General features: G+C 46.3%; 1 protein-coding gene across 1 annotated transcript in view; it reads right to left on the bottom strand.

Annotated features, from left to right (window-relative positions):
- The window catches only part of ABCC1 (ATP binding cassette subfamily C member 1 (ABCC1 blood group)), an 852279-nt gene extending 831196 nt beyond the window's left edge, over positions 1-21083 (bottom strand). Inside the window, exon 1 of the mRNA XM_077448931.1 lies at positions 20948-21083. Coding sequence (XP_077305057.1) covers positions 20948-20989 — 42 coding nt within the window. The 5' untranslated portion in view covers positions 20990-21083. The remainder of the gene's footprint in view (positions 1-20947) is intronic.
- Between the last annotated feature and the right edge of the window lie 200 nt (positions 21084-21283).

Genomic DNA, 21283 nt, shown 5'->3' with positions numbered 1-21283 from the left:
AGTCCAATTAGGTAGTGCTTGATCCGCCACCAAAATAAATTAAATTTGCCGCTTACCAGAAAGACATGACCCCCCACTACAGAGGGTCACCAAAAGCATATGGATATACACTCGTCTTCTAGTCAAGAGGGGTCCTCGATGTTCTCCTTACGCCGCCACTCCAGTAAAGGTTATGGGGAAGCGCTCCCAGAAATCCTTTCTCATAGATCCAGAGGGACTCAAGATGGGGACATCAAAACCATGGAAGAGAGATAGAACTCCAAATAGTGTAAAACCCTTTATTACTAAAGATAAAAAAGTAAAATTGCACTTAAGTGTATAAAAAAAAAAATCAAAAGCCTTGAGTCCGTTGCGCCGGCCGGACGCATGCGGACAGACCCGTTCTCCTGGAAGCGGTTCGGGAGAAAGAGAGGACGACATTGCTAGGCGATAGGAGACCTGTGGGTATGGAGGTACAGAATAGGATCCCATTCATTACTACTTTCCCAGTACAGCATCGTAGTATTAAGCAATTAATACAGAGACACTGGCACTTGCTAACAAGTGATCCGGTCCTTGGTGCCATTTTGCCAACCAAACCACAAGTGGTGTTCAAGGGGGCATCCTCTTTGGGTAGTCGTGTGGCAGCAAGTGTGCACGACACTCCAGAGGCCAATAGATCCTTTTTTCAAAATCTGAAGGGATATTATAAATGCAGAAACTGTCAAATCTGCACTCTGAATAGCTGTAAGGACAGGAAGATTTGTAAGTTTACATCTACAAGTACATCGAGATCGTACCATATTGAACCATTTATCACCTGTTCATCTGAGGGAGTAGTTTATTTGATACAGTGCCCTTGCGGCCTCCAATATGTGGGGAGGACCAAAAGGGCACTAAAAACGAGACTCAATGAGCACAGAGAACATTAGGAGAAGTTTTGACAAACACCCGGTGTCGCGTCATTTTGACCAAATACACAATAGGGACCCCTCCAACACGTTGTATGTGGGCATTGACAAGTATAGACCCCATTGGAGGGGCAGGTCACTCGTTAGAGAGATCTCTAGGCAGGAAATGGCCTGGATATATAGGCTCAGGACTTATGTCCCGTATGGCTTGAATGTCAATACGGATGTGAACACCTTCATTAATAATTCGTGAGGGCGCACACATCCTGTCCGCATTTTTTTGAGCAATTTGGGACCCCTTCCAGTTAAGGCTTTGGATGCAACTAATGTCCTCTGGGATTTGATTTTGTGTACGGTATTGAGCATTATTCCTTCTTTGTCTCTCTCATACATATATATGTATCTAAAAAAATTGTGTTAGTCGCTTTAAATTTTAAATTACATTATTGTATGCACCATAAGATATTGTGAGCTCTTCCCAATAGGTTTTACACTCTGGGCCGGTGGCTTTATGGGTTATACATAAGAGGGACATGTACGTTTTTTAGGGATATAACGTTTCTGATACATGTTAATTCTTAAGGCTTCAGCGTGCCAGCAGTGTAATATTGAACTTGTCTCCATTTGATTTGGGGTGAGTCCTGTGTTTAGTTTTGTATTTTTTACTCTCAATTTTATGGTTGTTTCCCCTCCCTCTCTTTCGATGGGGCTGTACTCTGCTTTTTTAGTTCTGGAAGCGTTTAGGCTGGTTCCTAATGCAATGGATCTGTTTGTGTATGGTATTTGGGGAAGTTATAGGTAGGAGCTGACTGCCACCGCTAAGCCTGAAGTGTGGGCGTGGCCTGTCTGCGATGGTGGGCTGTCTCGTATTGGGTGCGATTGCAAGCGCCCCTGTGAAACTGGGACTCATGGGGTGGCTGGCGAAGTGGCTACAGGATAAAAGGCAGTTTGGGCATATAGGAAGTGACTGGGCATCGGATAGGACCGACCGGAAGTCACTTGAGAATGAAAGTGAGGCTTGGTCAGACCGGATGTGGCCGCAAACCGGTAGTGTTGAACTGGAAGTAGAGCGGAGGATGTCGAATCTTATCGATTTCCTCTGTTATTGCTGTTGTAGGAGTGACCTGTCAGTGGCTGGGCATGTTGCCCCGGAAGCACAGTGGAACACACAGTGTTTCAGTGGCCCCTGTGTTAAGTTACTGATCCAATGGCAGCTTCTCTGGTACTAAGCACACTGGTAATTGGGTGATCTCTATATGGGGTTGGAATGAGGCCTGGCTGGATCTAGTCCCTGAGTGGTCCACTAATCTCATTGGTGGGACTAATGACTGGGGGAGGGCCTGGCGAATCAGAATTCGATATGGGAATGAGGCTTGGTTTTGGCGGGAATAGCCGGATTCCCAGAGTGAGGCCTGGAGGGTTAGGGACAGTATAAATGGAGGTGATGCAGCGTGCCGCTCGTGCCCCTGGATGATGCAATTTTGTTGCGAAACACGTAGGGATGAGCGATACGCTAACGTCACCTCGTGTTTGTTACAGTTCCAGGAGAACGGGTCTGTCCACATGCGTCCGGCAGGCGCAGCGGACTCAAGGCTTTTGATTTTTTATACACTGTAAGTGCAATTTTACTTTTTCATCTTTAGTAATAAAGGGTTTTACACTATTTGGAGTTCTATCTCTCTTCCATGGTTTTGATGTCCCCATCTTGAGTCCCTCTGGATCTATGAGAAAGATTTCTGGGAGCGCTTCCCCATAACCTTTACTGGAGTGGCGGCGTAAGGAGAACATCGAGGACCCCCCTTGACTAGAAGACGAGTGTATATCCATATGCTTTTGGTGACCCTCTGTAGTGGGGGGGGGGGGGTCATGTCTTTCTGGTAAGCGGCAAATTTAATTTATTTTGGTGGCGGATCAAGCACTACCTAATTGGACTCAGCAGTGGATTATTTATGGTTCATTTGTGGAGGACTTTATTCACATTTTTTGAGAGAATTTTTTGGTGACTTACATGTACAGACTTGTAACTCATACACTGGGTGTCTTTAGAGTTTGTATTCCTACACATAGGTACATGCGACTTGGTCTTATACTGCAAGGATTGAGTGGTTCGCATGGCCTGAGCCTATAACATTTATATGCATTTATTATTTATGGTGTGATTTCATATCAATTTATGTTTAGAAGCTGCTAACAGTCCACAATTAATTTCTATTTATTTATGCACAATTTGATGTTTGTGTGATTCAGCGCGGCTTATTATTTTTCCTTTTACCAATAAAAGTAATCCTGCGGCGAATACGCCGCAGGGACTACTTATCTTGTAGCGGACCACCCGCCGAAGAAGGGGAGATATAGATATCTCGAATCTCTCTCTCGAGCAGAAGGAAGCAATTGTTAAAGTAGACGTTCAGCAAAGGTAGTGGGGTCAGCACCCTCGGCTCCCTCAGGGAGGCCCAAAATGCACAGATTATTACTCCCGTTACAGTTTTCAGCATCTTCAGCCTGAGGCTGCAATGCCTTAACCTTAGTTTTTAGGGTGTGTAGATCAGCCCCATGGTCACGTACCATGTCTTCGGTCTTAGAGACCCTCTGTTCCACCCAAGTCACCCAGCCATGGAAGGAATTAAAATCCTGACGAATAAATTCCATGCGGGCATAGGTTTTAGGTGAGGCTGCGGCCACACCCGCGGTGCTTGGTGTTGTGGCCGGGCAACAGGATTTTGGGGGGGGGGGCGGGGGGGGGGGGAACAGGCCTGACATTGTAGGTGGGTCTGCATCCAATAAAAGCTGAATTCAAAGCCGGTCCGCAGGAGCTCACTTTACTTGTCTGCTCCCAGTGCCATCCCGGACACACAATAAACGCCCCATCGCGTTATCCTATGTGTCCATGTGCACACAGGCTGTTTTCTGCATTTTTTGGCTTTAACCACTTCAATACCAGGCACTTAACTTGCTGCCCAGACCAATTTTGAGCTTTCAGCGCTGTCGCACTTTGAATGACAATTGTGCGGTCATGCTACACTGTACCCAAATGAAATTTTTATCTTTTTTTTTCCCCCACAAATAGAGATTTCTTTTGGTGGTATTTGATCACCTCTACGGTTTTTATTTTTTGCTAAACAAATAAAAAAAATACCGAAAATTTTGAAAAAAAAAATGTTTTTTTTGTTTCAGTTTCAAAACTTTGTAAATAAGTAAGTTCTCCTTCACTGATGGGGTTACACTGATGGGCAATGATAAGACGGCACCAATGAAGTGGCACTGATGAGGTGGCAATGATGGACACTGATAAGCGGTACTGTTATATTATACTGTACTAATGGATGCCAATCAGTGATGCCCATCGTGGGCACCGATTGCCATCCATTGTGGCACCGACTGGAATCCCTGGTGGTCTAGGGTGGCATCCCTTGTCCTGAGCATCCCTGGTGGTCTGGTGGCATCCCTGGCGGTCCAGTGTGGGCATCCTCGTGGGGGCTGTGCTGATAATCGATCAGCACAGACCCCCCCTGTCAGAGGAGCAGCCGATCGGCTCTCCTCTACTCGCGTCTGACAGACGCGAGTGAGGAAAAGCCGATCCCTGGCTCTTCCTATTTACACTGATCAACCGTGATTGGACACTGCTGATCACATGGTAAAGAGTCTCCGTCTGAGACTCTTTACCGAGATCGTAGTTGCAGACTAACACCCCGCAACAACGATCGCCGAGATGCGTGCCCCCGGGGGCGCACAGCGGCTCAAAATCCTGATCACGTCAATGACGTCCGGTCAGGGTTTTGAAACCACTTTGCCGCCGTGTATCTGCTATTGAGCGGGCGGCAAGTGGTTAAGGAGTGGAAAAAAAGAGAAAAAAAAAAAAAAAAAAAAAAGGGAGGAGGAAAAAAACACTATTGCTAAAATGTTGAAAAATGCACTGCAAAGCTACTGGAGTTTATAATGTTATTTTAAACGTCAAGTGTGCATGGGGCCTAAAAATTATGAGAAAGACTCTTTAGAATAACCTCATTAGGCCAACCCACGTAAAGCCAAAAACTAAACAATTTAACTGCTTTCTAACAAAAAGTTTACCAAAGCAGGAAACGCTGGCCTTTCAGCACATTGCTTCTTGCAACACAGTGCAAGTGGCCCTCAACAGAACCCAGAGGATGCATTTAAAATATGCATATGAAAATTGTATCCTGATGTTGCTCTTCATCGGCTAGACTAATGGCAAGCTTAATTTAACCATTACCCATCCGGTGTATGTATACATACACATCGGGAAGCCTTGCACCAATGCAACCGGTCCCTAGACAGATAGAGTAGGAGGATGCAATGGAAATTCCTCTCAGTTACATCAGAAACCAAAAGCGACAAGGATTCTCGGTTTGATTGGGTACTTGGAGGGCAAATAAGATCTGGGGGGGGGGTCTCACAGATCTCAGGACTCTTCAAGAGAAAAAAAAAAAAGCCCATGCTATCCCAAGAGATGTTGTTAATCCCTTGTGATAGCAATAAAAGGCTAATAAATGTATCAGGAATGGTAGGCAGGAAAGTATGAGCGTGTCCTCCCAGGCATGGCGGGAAGAGAAGCATGAGCCCATCCTCCCAGGCATGTTAAGCACAGAAGCATGGTGTGGCATGACATCTCGCCAATGCCAAGAAGTGCCGTGTGCCCCTGTCTTCTCACCAGTGCCACGCAAGGAAGCATGAGCCCACCCTTCCAAGACACTAAGGTCTCATGCACACTGCTGCTCCTAAAAACTGAATTTTGGGGCTTTTGGCATTTTTGCCTAAGCCCCAGAACGCACCTCAATAAAAGCTTATACCGATCAATGTGTGTCTTTAGCCTGACCCATTGACTGAAAAAAAAATGCACACATCAATTTCTTCCATTCCGAAAAAAAGACCCAAAGTCCCATTGGACATTACATTGCTACCAAGTCATCTATGCAACTCTTAGGCCTTATGCACACAGGAGGTCAAAACCCAGTTAAAAAAAATAAAAATAAAAACCCACACACACCCCTATCTAAAAAACAGTTTTCGATTTAAGATACATTAATGATTCAGTTTATTCAGCATAAAATGGAGCTTAGTTATGTAGCAGGAGGCTGCTGTATATTCTGTAATATTTATAGTTTTGGTAAACTCATTAAATGAATTCAAGCTTTGCAAGCTGAGATAACATGCACTACATTGACGCATTCACTCATTTTCACATTAACCATGTTTAGGAATATTCCTTTATCCCATTGTTTTGCAAATCTATGTACACTGCATACTGTATGATTGAATCGGTTTTGATATCACTGTTTTGCTAGCCTGGCAGCTTATTATTCTAAATAGGAAACCATTTTGTTTGCAAACATTAAGGATTCTAACTACCAGCAAGAATAAGCGCTTACAGTTAACCGCTTCAGCCCCGGTAGATTTTACCCCCCTTCCTGAAAGAGCACTTTTTGCGATTCGGCACTGTGTCCATTTAACTGACAATTGCGCAGTTGTGCGACGTGGCTCCCAAACAAAACTGAAGTCCTTTTTTCCCCACAAATAGAGAGCTTTCTTTTGGTGCTATTTGATCACTCCTGTGTTTATTGTTTGTGCTATAAAACAAACAAAAAAAATAAATATAATGCTTTTTTTGGGCTATAATAAATATCCCCCAAAAATATATAAAAAAAAATTTCCCCCCTCAGTTTAGGCCGATACGCATTAGTCTACATTTTTTTTTAACCAAAAATATCGCAATAAGCGTATATTTGATTGCGTAAAAGTTACAGCGTTTACAAAATAGGGGATAGTTTTATGGAGATGGAATATATATATATATATATATATATATATATATATATATATATATATATATATATATATATATATATATATATATATATATACACACACATATACATATACATATATATACATATACACACACACACACACACACACACACACACCCCGACAACCAACGGCCAGGGTTTGCCGGGAAGAGGCCCTTGTCCTCATCAACATGGGGACAAGGTGCTGTGGGGGGGCCATGTTGAGGGCATGCGGCCCCCCCCCACCCCCTTTCCTGACCCGCCGGGCCAGGGAGTCTGACTGGCTCACCTGGATCGAACGATCCAGGGACAACGGAGATTCCCAGTCCCAGGACTCGCATGCAAAAACGAAGCGGCGACCGCTCGCTGTTCGTCAGTTTTATTGCGGACCTGAGAGTCTGCACTTTGTCTGAATGGAGAAAGACTCTCGCTGCCTTGGAGTCCAGCAGCAAGCCTAGGTACTCCAGACGATGGGTCAGTACAACCACCGACTTCTTTAGGTTCAACAGCCACCCAAATCCTTGCAAAGTCTGCATGGTGATTGCAACATCCTCTTCTAACTCTGAGGAGGAGATCGTCTAGATATTCTATGATCTCAATCCCACGTTGTCGCAGCAACACCAAATCTTTAGCCAATACCTTGGTAAAGGCTCAGGGGGCTGACAACAGGCCAAATGGTAGAGCCACAAACTCATAGTGGGCTTCCCCAACTGCAAATAGTAGAAACTTTGGAAATGCCTCAGACATATGGGTATCTCCAGGCATGAGCACCGGGAGAAGCGGGCAGCCGCACTCTGGCCAGAAGGAGCCAAGTGGAGAATGGCCGGCCACCTGCTCCCCCCCCCGGCATGGACGCCAGGAGAAGTGGCCTACTGGGCCGCCCCACCCCAGGAAGCTGTGCGGAACAAGGCTGCAAGGGAGGACAGGCAGGGCGGCCTCCATGAAGCCGGTAGAACCCCGGGGGGGTGACAGGGGGGGGGGACGAGCGAGTGATCCCTCGATGGTGCCCGGGAGAGAAACCAACACCAAGCTGCGGCCGACCGCCGCTCTGAAAGGCGGCCAGAAGTGACGTGCATCAACCCAGAAATGAGTCGACGAAGGCTCTGATGGAGGAGGAGGCATTTAAAGCCCTCAGACTCCTACAAATTCAGGCTAGCCTGCGGCCAGCCTTCCAACACACACACACACGACATGGGGTTTGAGCAAAGACTACCATAGGAGAAGGGAGCTGGAAGTGCTCTGGGGTCTCAGCTCAGTCTATGATGATCATAGTACAGGCAACCACATTAAGGCCTCCACTAGTATGACTTGTCATGCAACTTTGGACACAAAATCACATGACAAGTCACAGCCCATTGATTTCAATGGCACCTGTTCCCATCTATGAGATTTTTTTTTTTTTTTTTTTTTTTTAAAAGGGGTACCTGCAATGCTTTCATGTGACTGTGATCCAGAGAGTGTAAAGTTAGAACAAAGCTGCATCAAAGTCGCACAACTTTGGGGGTCGCACTAGTGGAAATGCGACTTTGGACACAGTCGCATGACAAGTCACAGCCCATTTTAATGGTACCTGTTCCCATCTATGTGAATTTGAAAAGGTACCTGCACTAATATGATTTAACTTTTTATGCGGCTGATCCAGAGTGTAAAGTCGCAGAAAAGTTGCACTCTAGCCTTAGGCTATATTTCCACTAGTGCGACTCCAAAGCTGTGCAATTTAGAGTGTGACTGATTCAACTTTACCCTCTGGATCAACGTTGCATCGAAAATTGCATCAAAGTTGTGCAGGCACGGTTTTCAAAGTCACATAGATGGGAACATTTGCCCTTGAAATCAGTTAGCTGCGACTTGTCATGCGACTTTATGCATCCAAAGTCATATGACAAGATGCACTAGTTCAAAACGGAGCCTTAAACGCATTACTCACATGTAACGAGCAATAGAAAAAAATCGATCTGTATGTTTCCAAACATGTTCCTTTGTTCTGTATTTCTTTCATACTTCTTCCCCAGCTCCCTCTGCCGTTCACAGCAACTGGGCGTGTGCCACACCATGCTCAGAACCGTGCAGAAACCCCCATGTGGTTCTATACCATAGAAAATCTGCTGCATTGCAATCTTAACAGTTTCTATCATACATAGCATAGTTCCAAATATCTCTCTCAGCTATGAAGACAGGAGATCATGTTCTGTAAAGGATAGGGGTGGGTCTGGGCACACCTGTAAGAAGGACCAACAACCCTTTCAGGAAGTGAAAGACAGCTTAGCAAATCCAGATAAAGAGATATCGTTGTCTGTGAAGAACAGGAAGTAACAGATTGTTTTCTAGGAGTCGTCTAGGACAGCACTAGAGAGATAGGCTCCACCTCCGGAGGCAGGAAACGCATCACCAGATCCTTAAAGGGTGGCTCCCGTCCCTTGTCCCTCGGTCTTTAACCGAGAACTTCCCCCCGAACAGCCTCTGAAACAAAAACACTAGTCCAACATTAGAACAACATATAGGGAGGGAATCCCTGCTGTCCTAAATCTAGTTTTCTCTAGTCATCTGTCCAGGGCAGCACAAGAGAGGATCAACGAGAACTTACCATTCTGGCAAATGTTCTCAACGCTTCACAGATCGTCTTTAACTCTGTTGGTTGACCTTTGAAACTGTATTTTCTCCCAGCATCCTTGGGCTATTTTTGACCCCAAGTGGGCCCCCCAGCCCCAAGCACTGGCATCCGTGGTAATGGGGACAGATATTGGAAGAGACCACCATAGACCCTGTACTAGGTTCTCCTCTTTTCTCCACCACCGAGACCTTCTGGTCTTTGAAGATAGGCGGATGGTTGTGTCTAGGGATTCCTGTGCCCCGTCCCAGCTGTTCAGGATGTTGGCCTGAGGACACCTGAAATTAACCCTTGCCCAAGGAACTGCAGGAATTGTTGCCACCAGAAGACCCAGACCCGACATAGCTGAGCAGAGGGAAAATCACCCGATTGTTTTGCAAAAAGGTTGCAGTCACTCACCTTTTCTACTTTCTCCTTTGGGAGAAAGGCTTTTTGCGCCACCGAGTTCACCGAGAAACCCAGGTCCTGCAAGATTTGCGTCGGGATTAAGAGCGACTTTTGTTTATCAACCACCCAGTCTTTTTGGAAAATAAATGGCTGCCCGCAGATCTCCCTGTAATTGGAGCTCGGAGGGGGCAAAGAACAAAAGGTCGTCCAAATACGGTATGACCAAGATCCCCTTCAGGCTCAGGGGAGCCAATGCTTCCACCAGAACTTTTGTAAAAATCCTAGGGGATGAGGATAGGCTGAATGGTAGGGCCCTAAACTGGAAATGTCAGATCTGCATTCCCCACTGGATTGCTATATTCAAATATTTTTAAGAGTCCTCGTAGATTGGGACGTGTAGGTAGGCATCCCTCAGATTGAGGGAGGGCATGAAACAACCTGGGGGGGGGGGAAGGATTGACTTTACCGTAAAAATTGTTTCCATCTGGAATTTTTTGTATGTTAGTCAAATGGTCTCTTACTACAAACACGCGAGAGTAGAAACTGCCATTTACCTCCTGTTGTGGCACTGGAACAAGAACCCGCTGGTCTACCAAAATCGCCAGTTTGCGACAGCAAGGCCGTCGCCTTCTGAGGATCTCTGGGAGGTTTGGTCACACACCTCCTCTTGGGTGGAGTGTGTTTGAACTGTATTCGATAGCCCTCCCTGTTTATCCTCAATATAAAAGCATTTGGGGTGGTCTTTTCCCACTGTGGGAGGAACTGCCCCAGTATTCCCCCCCCCCACAGGAACCAAGTCACTGGGATTTAGTGTTTTTTTTTGTGTTTTTTTTAAAGTTTTTTTTTGTTTTGTTTTTTAGGAGCTGACCCTTTAGAGGTCTGTCCTTGTGACTGTCCTTGTCTTCGGGGACGAAAAAATGTTTCCCTGGTGCTTTAGTCTTAGTAGGGAAGGCCTTCTTGTCTGCAGTAAGATCCAGAACCTTTTCTAGATCCTGCGCAAACAAGAGGTCTCCCTCAAAAGGGATGCCACGTAGCCTAACTTTTGAGGCCTGGTCACCCAAACAGAATTTCAATCATGGTGCTCTGCGAGATGAATTTACGAGGGCATCGGTCTTTGCTGAAAGTTTGACCGACTCGGCAGAAGCGTCTGCCATGTAGCCCGCTGTTTTGTGCAGCACAGGAAGAGAATCTAAAAATTTCCTTCCTGGGGGCCCCACTTTCCAAATACCCTTGCAATTGTTTCAGCCAGACCTCCAGATTACAAGCCATTGTTGTGGCCATCGCAGGCTTTAGGGTTGTCATGGCTACTTCCCATGACTTTTTCAGAAGCACCTCCATCCTTTTGTCCATGGGTTCCTTGAGGACACCCATGTCCTCAAAGGCAAGGTCTGTTGATTTAGCGCACTGGGAGAAGGCTGCGTCTACTTTGGGTACCTTGTTCCAGACACAGGTGGGATCCTCACTGAAGGGAAATCTCCACTTCAAACTTTTGAGGGGAAAAAAAAAATATTTTTTTCTCTGGCTCCACCCACTCTTTTCTAATAGGAGAGTCTACCAGTGCGCTGTGAACCGGAAAAACCCTGGTTGGGTCTTCCTTCAGGGTTTGATACATCCGGTCATGCAAGGACAATGAGACCAGCTCTTCTTTAATTTCGAGCATCTCATAGATCACCCCCAACAAGGCATCAACTGCCTCAAGTGAGAGCCTGCCTCTGGATGAGCTTGTTCCTTGAATTGGAATATGTTTGGATGATGCCACCTCGCTCAAGTCATCCAAAAGAATCTAAATCCTCTCCCCCTGATTCATCATCCTCCTCTGGGGCGGAAGCAAGGGGGGACTGCAGCTGCTTGTTTTGGGGTCTCAAGGTTCACCAGCATTGTCTTGATGGACTGCATTTCTTTCTGCACACCAGAAATCAGTTCCTTACAGGCCCCCGTAGCCTCCTTGTAAACCAACTTATCATTACAAAGTTTACAGAGGGGCTTGATCCATTCTTCCTTAAACTTGTTCATACATGGGAGGACATCTCTTCTTTCCCCCTGACCTCTCCAGTTCTTTGGGCAGAGCCTAAAGACAAGAGGAGAGAAGAGAAGGAAGGGAAACAGACAAGCTACCATCAGCTTAAAACCTTAGCAAAATAGGATGTCCTTCACCAACACCTAAGTGGACCCCCACCAGCCGCTGACAGGATTTGCAAGACTCAGTCCAAATCCTGTTCTAATGGGGGGACCAAACAAATGGCCCACAAACAGTCCATCGCTTCCCTCCCCCCCCAGCCCATAGGTTCAAGGCACCCCTGTGTCCACCTACCTGAGCTGGTTCAGCTCCACTGCCACATTCCGCTGCATCCATGCTTCGTTTGGAATGTAGCTGTCCACTTGGAGGCTTTTCCTCCATGCTTGTGGCAGGCACTTTTAAAATAAGATGCCCTGGTTCTGCCATCCACGCTCGATGCGCAACCCGGAAGAGGTCCGTCTGGAAGTCCCTGCCCTCCTCCTGTGTTCCACAGGCCGGAACTCAAAACCTACGACCCCCCCCCCCCCCTCTGCTCCAAATATGTGTTATTCGGCAGTCTAGCGGGGAATGACAGCCCTCCCCGGGCTATTGGGGAGAACGACGCCGGTCACAGCTGCACGCAACCTGACCGGGGGACCCCAGGTGGCCGCCATCCTGTTGACCAGGTATGTTAACCTCCTTCCCCTTCTCTCATGGTCAATCCCAGAGAGAAGAGGAAGGAGAGCTCCAATCCAGCCTCCTCCTCCGGTGGAGGAAACAAAAAGACTGAGGGAGAAGAGACGGGAGCCACCCTTTAAAGGATCTGGTGATGCGTTTCCTGCCTCCGGAGGTGGAGCCTATATCTCTAGTGCTGTCCTGGACAGAGGACTAGAGAAAGTCTTATCTAAGTCAGACAGACAGACAGACAGACAATAAATAAAATTGACTGGACTTACATTTTACACAAGTATACGTTCAGTGTGGAAAATGCAGCAGGTCTGCATTTTTCCACCGCTGACAGTAACAGTACCCAGCAGTGCATAATGGGCTGGGGAAAAAAAAAAAAAAAAACACAAACCCCTGAAGAGCTCGGTAGGAGCTACTGTACTAACTATCCGATGTTAGTACAGCCATCTCCCCCACTGAGATATTGTGTTCTGATGGGGACGGGCCCCCCGAACACCCCAGTCAGGGTTCTGAGGCACTGGCTGAGGGGGATGATTAGGTGCCAATCGACAGACCTTTTCGGTCATGCCCCTTTGACAGAAGTCGGCCAAATGAGCAGCTCCCGTCGGACCGGGTGTCATACACAGGGCCGAATGTCAGCCGGTTTCTATTGAAAGGGCCAATGTCATCTGATATGCAGCCCACGTGTAAGGCTGGAATTAACCCCATCTATTTAAATTGGAACTAAACCCATCAATTTAACCATTTCCCAAAACAGTTACATTCATTCAAGGTATACTGTGAATGCTGTCACAATTGCTTATGCTCTCAACCAAACTGGCAAACCAAATGGCTGGTGATATAACCGATCACATGTGCAGCACCATGGCAACTGCAGATCAAACAGGGGCAACAATGGCACCTTTCTTGGGTGTAGAAGATAGGAGGGTTTAGTTCTGTTTTAAGTGCTTCCCAAAAGAATTGCATTCAAGGCATGTCTTGATTATAGGGCATAATAGTGTCAAAAACTCCACTTTAAAAAAAAAAAAAAAAAAAAAAAAAAAAAAGGCATTTAACATTTTTTTCTGCCCCTAAAAGCCCCTCCATGTTAGCCTCTGCACACACAGGCGTTTAAAAGGCATAAAATGCTTATGCCTAAATGCTAGGTGTGTTTAGCACTTAAACACCCTTAAAGAGGAAGTAAACCCTGATGGAGTTTACTTCCTCTTTCATTCCCTGCAAAGGCAAAGCATAATGGACTACTATGCATCGCATAGTAGCCCATTATGTGTCACTTACCTGACACAGGAGCCAGCGAAGTCGCCGCTGTCCCCTGTAGTCCGCCGCATCCATCTTGTTGGTGGGGTCTCGCAGCTCCGCCGCTGTCATTCGGCGAAGCCGCGATGACGTCACTCCCGCGCATGCGCACAGGAGCCGACACGCGCGGCAGCTCCGTCGCGGAGAATGCCGCGCTCAATGCGCCTGCGCGCCGCTGTCTACGGCGCATGCGCCGTAGACAGCGGTGCCCGTTTTCGGGCAAATATCTCCTAAACCATATAGGTTTATAGGTTATAGGTCAAAGTGGTTTGTAAGGGTTTACAACCACTTTAATAACCAGACAAATTTTCAGCTTTCGGTGCTCTCACATTTTGAATGGCAATTACTCAGTCATGCAACACTGTACCCATATGAAATTTTTGTCTTTTTTTCCCCCACACAAATAGAGCTTTCTTTTGGTGGTATTTAATCACCGCTGGGTTTTTATTTTTATTTTTTTTGTGCTATAAAAAAATAAAAAAATAAAAAAAAAAAAATAATAAAAAAAAAAATAAAAGACAGAAAATTCTGTACAAAAGTGATTTTTTTCTTCGTTTCTGTTATAAAATTTAGCAGATTTGTAATTTTTCTTCATAAATTTTGGCAAAAAATTTATACTACATATCTTTGATAAAAATAAGTACAGATTGGTGGATATTATTTGGTCTTTGTGAAAGTTATAGAGTCCACAAGCTATGATGCCAATATCTGAAAATTGATCACACCTGAAGTACTGACGACCTCTCTCATTTCTTGAGACCCTAAGAGCCGGTTCACACATGGGCGACACGACTTCCAGGATGACTTTGTGAGGCAACTTGGAGACGACGACTTCAACACGACTTGACACAACCTGGGGCGACTTGCAACACGACTTTAAGTTGCCCCAGGCCAGACGACTTTTGCCGTGGCCAATCAGAGAATGAGCTCTGAAGGGGGAACTCCACGCCAAATTTATGAAAAAAAAAAAATTGGTGTGGGTTCCCCCTCCGAGAGCATACCAGGCCCTTAGGTCTGGTATGGATTCTAAGGGGAACCCCCTACGCCGGAAAAAAAAAAAAACGGTGTGGGGGTCCCCCCCAGATCCATACCAGACCCTTATCCGAGCATGCTACCCGCCCGGCCAGGAAAGGGGGTGGGGACGAGAGAGCGCTCCCCCCCCTCCTGAGCCGTACCAGGCCGTGTGCCCTCAACATAGGGGGTGCCTTGGGGAAGGGGGGGCCGCGCGGCCCCCACACCCCAAAGCACCTTGTCCCCATGTTGATGAGGACAAGGGCCTCTTCCCGACAACCCTGACCGCTTGTAAAAGAGCTAGAAGAAGGCGTGGTGGCCCGGCAAGAAGAACCGAAGAGGGGGACAAGACCCCCGAAGTCCGAAGAAGAGGGCGGCGGCGAAGAAGAAAGCGGGGCTCCTCCGCTAGTAAAAGAGCTAGCAGAAGATAGTGGAGGAGTCTGGTGAGAAGACCCCTGAAGACGGAAGACCCCCGGAGCTGTGCAATAAACTATTTTAACCCTTGTGTGGTGTTTTTTTTTGTACATTTTTTTTTTCCCACAGGTGAATGGGTAGGGGTACATTGTACCCCATACTCATTCACATAGGGTGGGGGGCCAGGATCTGGGGCCCCCCCCATGTTGAGGGCACGCGGCCTGGTACGGCTCAGGAGGGGGGGGGGCGCTCGCTCGTCCCCACCCCCTTTCCTGGCCGGCCAGCGTGCTCAGATAAGGGTCTGGTATGGATCTGGGGGGACCCCCACACCGTTTTTTCGGTGTAGGGGGGGTTCCCCTTAGAATCCATACCAGACCTAAGGGCCTGGTATGCTCTCGGAGGGGGAACCCACACCAAATTTTATTACAGGAACCTTTTCTGAAGTCGGAGCGACTTCAGTAGCGTGCATTAAGATGGCTCTCATTCACCTACATTGATTTTTACATGTTGTCTGACCTGAGGCGACTAGGGGCGACCTGAAGTCGGATCTGAGTCGCCCCTGTGTGAACCGGCTCTAACATGCCAGAAAAGTACAAATACCCCCCAAATGACCCCTTTTTGGAAAGAAGACATTCCAAGATATTTAGTAAGAGGCATGATGAGTTTTTTGAAGTTGTCATTTTTTCCTACAATTCTTGGCAAAATCAAGATTTTTTTTCCCCACAAAATTGTCATATTATCAGGTTATTGCTCCCACACAGCATATGTATACCACAAGTTACACCCCAAAACACATTCTGCTATTTCTCCCGAGTATGGCAATACCACGCGTGTTAGACTTTTACACAGTGTGGCCACATACAGAGGACCAACATGCAGGGAGCACCATCAGGCGTTGTGGAGCACCCAGGACAATTCTGACATTTCTCCCCTACATGTAAAAATCATAATTTATTTGCTAGAAAATTACATAGAATCCCAAAACATTATATATGTGTTTTTTTTAGGAAAGACCCTGGAGAATACAATGGTGGTCGTTGCAACTTTTTATCACGCACGGTATTTGCACAGCAATTTTTCAAACACGTTTTTTTTGGAAAAAAAAAAAAAAACAGTAAAGTCAGCCCAATGTTTTTGCATATTGTGAAAGATGAAGTTACGCCAAGTAAATAGATACATAACATGTCACTCTTCAAAATTGCACACGCTCGTGGAATGGCGCCAAACGTCGCTACTTAAAAATCCCCATAGGCGACGCTTAAAATTTTTTCACTGGTTAAATATTTTGAGTTACAAAAGAGGTCTAGAGCCAATATTATTGCTCTCGCTCTAACGTTCGCAGCGATACCTCACGTGTGGTTTGAACACTGTTTTCATGTAGGCAGGACGTATGTGTTCGCTTCTGCATGCGAGCACATGCTGACAGGGGCGCTTTTTTATTTTTTTTATTGTTCATTTTACTTTATTTTAGTTTGACACTTTTTTCCCCAAAAATAAAATTTTTGGATAACTTTTATTCCTATTACAAGGAATGTAAACATCCCTTGTAATAGGAATATGGCATGACAGGTCCTCTTTACAGTGAGATATGGGGTCAATAAGACCCCACATCTCACCTCTAGGCTGGGAAGCCTGAAATAAAATAAAAAAATGGCAGAGTATTGGCAGGGTATTGCAGATTATTGCAGGGGTTAATTTTTGGTGAGCAGCACTGTGAGCACTGCAGATCTAGCCCACAGCACTGCAGACACTGATCTCTTCCCCCTCCGCTGTACCGATCGGTACAGAGAGGGGAGGGAGGAACCAGCATCATAACATGATGCCAGTTTGTTTACAAGTGATCGCTCTGTCATTTGACGGGGCAATCACGTGGTAAACGGGCACGTGATCTGTGATGCGCCGGGTCCATAGGACCCGGTGGTCACGGATGCTCTCGAGTGGGCACCCCCGGGGGGCGCACGAGAGCGGAATTCTGGGAGGGCGTCATATGACGGCCTCTCCAAGTTAAACAACCGCCCTGTAGCCGTCATTCGGCTATGGGCCGGTTGTTAAGTGGTTAAAGTGGTTGTAAACCTAGTTACACCACTTTTATCTACAGGCTATAAGGCTATAATAAGACTTACCTGTAGGTACTGGAAATATCTCCTAAACCTACACGGTTTAGGAGACATTTACCATATACGCTTGAGCCAACATCATCAGCACATGCGCACTGAAGAAAGGGCACAAAGGGCCCGTGCTGTGACTGAGTAGGAGTGATGTCACTTGACTCCGGCCAGTCACAGAGCCGGGGTCCACAGCCCCCCAAGAGGAAGCAGGGTGAAGATGGATGCAGCCACCAGTGGTGACTTTGTGGGCTTCGTTTGCAGGTAAGTGCAACATATCAGGCTAGTATGCAATGCATACTAGCCCATTAGTCTTTTACTTTGCAGGGGAAAAGAAGAGGAAACCCATCAGGGTTTACTTCCTCTTAAGTGTTCATTAATTTCAGTGGCCAGAATAAATTAATATTCTGACCAATTAAATGAATGAATGAATGAATGCCCAAAGGTTTGTTGTGCCTATAAGTGTTTGAAAAACACAGCTTTAGGCATTTTTTTTTTTTTTATGCTACTTGGAGAAAAGGCATTCAGAAGAGCTAGATAAATGTCCAGCACACGAGGCCTAACTGTAGCAGTTGTTTGTGTTTTCAAACAAACTGTCAAGCCAAATGCTAGTCTCATAACTGATCACATTTGCATCAATATGGCATGATCAAATAGAGACCAAGACGTCAGCTTCCTTGGCTATAAAAGGATAGAGGGTTTCGTTCTGCTTTAGCCTTTAAAAATGAAACCTGAAAGCTGGTTCCCATGTACAGCTGTTCCAGATTCTGTATGCTTCAGCATTACAGGTAAATCCCTGCTATTTTACTGTAGCTTACATGTGGCAGCTGCAGTAGTTTTTGTTTTTCCCCCCCCTCTTTTTAAATTTACACAACACTACTGTATTTAGGAGGAGAAGCACTGTCAAGCTGAACGCCAGAAATTCAAACACTTTCTAAAATGTGCTGTTTTACTTTGGGTTAAAGCGGGAGTTCCGCCGTTTTTTTTTTTTTTAAAAAAGCCAGCAGCTACAAATACTGCAGCTGCTGACTTAAAATAAGGACACTTACCCGCCCAGTGCGCCCACGATGTCGACACCTGAAGCCGATCTCTCGAGTGCTGCCGCCGCCATCTTGGCTATGGGAATCAGGAAGTGGAGCCTTTTGGCTTCATTTCCCGGTTCCCTACTGCGCATGCGCGAGTCGCGCTGCGCAATAACGATGGACCCGCTGCCTCTGGGATCTGTGTGTTTCCCAGCAGGCAGCGGGGGTCTTTCGGAAAGGGGCATAGATTCTGCAGAATCTACACCCCTTTCTGCAGATAGCTATGCCGGAAGTGGGTGCAGATACCTGTACTGTACAGGTACCTGCACCCCCCTCCCCCCTGAAAGGTGCCAATTGTGGCGCCGGAGGGGGGGGAGGATTCCAATGAGCGGAAGGTCCACTTTAGGGTGGACCTCTGCTTTAAGTCCAATGAGGTACATACCAATTAACATTTTTAATGAGTGATGAGAATACAGCTATCATACTTCCGGCACTCCTATGCTGGACCTTAGGGTCTCAGTTTCTGCAGCTGCAGTCTTCTGCCTGCCCCTCCTCTTGCCCAATCACAGAAAGCTTTAAGAATCGATTTACCAAAATACAAAGCCTTCTCTGAATGGACAGCATAGGGGAGGTGGGGACAAAGCAGCTCCTATCAGAGTATCGGGAGTAATAAAAGTAGTAAATGTAAATTGGAAAGCTCAGGACTTCTTACTTGTGTTTACAGTTTTGACCATCTAATCATGCCAATGGGCTGCCAACTGGACCAGAACATAGAAAAGGTAGTGCAAGCTCTATTTTTTTTCCCATGCCAAACCACCTGGTACCATGGCATGCAATGTTTGCGAGATGCATTTCAGATGCCATTAACATGTCTTGCAAGGGCAATGCGTTTACATGCAGTGTATTGTAACCTGGGGGACAGGTAGCAGGTGCAAAAGCTTCCTGAGATAAGCAGGCATTCAGGCACAGATACCAGATCCAGTGAGGTAGTGACAAACAGTGATGTGTTTGTGTTATATAGAAGTTTATATACAGGTGCTGTACAGTGTTCCAGAAACAAATGAGAACAAAGATAGCAAAACAAAAATCCTAGCCGTGTCTCGGCTCTAACTACACAATATGCAGGCCCCAACTACCAGCCTGAGCAAGCCTACCACTTGTCAGTTTCTGCATAAATTGCTTAACAGCTTTTACCAACTTTTTGGCTCTCACAGATCAGCATGGTCTGTGTTTCCCAGGCAGAGAGCAAAGGCTGTCTGCTCAGGTGAGCTTAAATTAGCCTGGGGAAGAGGACCAAGACCCCAACTGGATCATGGCTCAGAGACTTCTGAATGTGTATAAGAGGAGCCTGGGAGATGTATAACCCCCGAACAAGACTTTTCCTGGCTCTCTCTGCTACAGTATGCATTTACCCATTTTCCGACCGGTGTGATCCGGTCATGTGATCTGGATCCCCTGTATCAGCCAGCATGGTTAAAGGGGAGAGGAATGAGCGTTGACAAGGGAGGGGGTTGAGTAAGCCTATGGGTGATGTAATTTCTCCAGGCTTTACCAAGCATTGTTGAAGCACTCCTCCTCTCCCCTGCATGGCTGACACAGGGGAGATCACATGACTGCACCAGAGTGGGCTGAAAATAGTATTAATAGTAATTGTATTAACATTGTTATCATGGTGTTTACAAAGTCCATCATCAATATTTCTATTTAGAATTTGAAATTTCATTTAAAGCAGAACATCAGTCATTTTTTTCCACTCTATTAAATCTTCTGCCCTTGTTTTAACTTTGGATAGTAAAACAGTTTTCTTCCAGTAAATACCTTATACTGCCCACTTCTTGTTTCTTGTCTGATAAAAAGCTGAGGCTTATGACATCATGCACAGCTCTATCTTCCCCCCCCCCAGAGTTTGCCAGGAAGGGAGGGGTGAGTAATGAGGGCCAATGAGAGCTGCAGAGCTGGAGGTGTGCCTCTAAGTAAATCCAGGAAGTGAACAGGCATCAGCTTCTGCTGCCCACAGATAAAATGGCTGCAGCCAGACTTATTGGAGGGAGATTTCTGCAGCATATTTAGCAAGTACAGAATCACAATATATATATATATATATATATATATATATATATATATATATATATATATATATATATATATATAAAATAATATGCAAAGTAGTTGGAGGGAAAGCTTCAGAATGGCAAAGATGTTTTTATTACAAATTACGTGAGCAAACTGCAGTTCATCTTTAAGTTTACATAACACCTCCCCTTGCCCATAACATGGGGGAGGTGCTTTGTAACGTATAGCTAGCAGGGAACACTGATAAGTGCCCACGTTGGAAGGAAGATTCCTGGGTGAACAGCTATTGGTTTGCACTTGTCACCCAGATATTAGGAGATGCTTCCAGAGATATATATATATATATATATATATATATATATATATATATATATATATAGTACAAAACCCGCCCATGAACAGAAGTCCCTCACACAGAGGAGCACCAGAAGAAGACATGTCCGTGTCCTAGCACAGAGCCCACAGGGCCGCCCCCCTCACACAGTCAGTCCGGTTCGGAGTCTTCCCCACACCACAGACCAGGAGACCCGCTCCAGGCATTCCGACGCAGATGGAAAAAGTGAAAGTGCGCTCCAGCCATGACTGGCGAGGAGGGCCAAATGTCACCCCTTGGAGGGGACGGGGGAAGGGCGCAGGACCGGGGACGAAGCTTACCCAGAAGCGCTCAGTGCCGTCATAGCTGCAGAAGGTTTCCATAGCGGGGCAGCGCGGGTTCCGCCGGGAATAGCCGGCTCTGAAGCTTCTCACACGGACACAAGCTGGATCCCTCGCTACATAACACCGCGTCGCTTGCAGCTGCCGGAAAATAGTGATCTGATTGGATCAGCCGCGGCTGCTTTAGGATGGAAGTCGAAGTGATTGGCTGCGGCAGCTTTTAGCTCGCTGATTGGCTTTGGCTCAAGCTGGGGGCATGTGACGAAGGCAAAGAATCTCTTTTTACAAGCAGTGGTGCTCTCTATCCCGCTGTATGACAGGCGCGCCCACTACACC

The sequence above is a fragment of the Lithobates pipiens genome, unplaced genomic scaffold, assembly GCF_037356315.1.
Source record: "Lithobates pipiens isolate NorthernLeopardFrog02 unplaced genomic scaffold, aLitPip1_a1.2 Scaffold_22, whole genome shotgun sequence".
NCBI classification, from domain to species: domain Eukaryota; kingdom Metazoa; phylum Chordata; class Amphibia; order Anura; family Ranidae; genus Lithobates; species Lithobates pipiens.
This window is presented reverse-complemented; position numbering and strand designations above follow the sequence as displayed.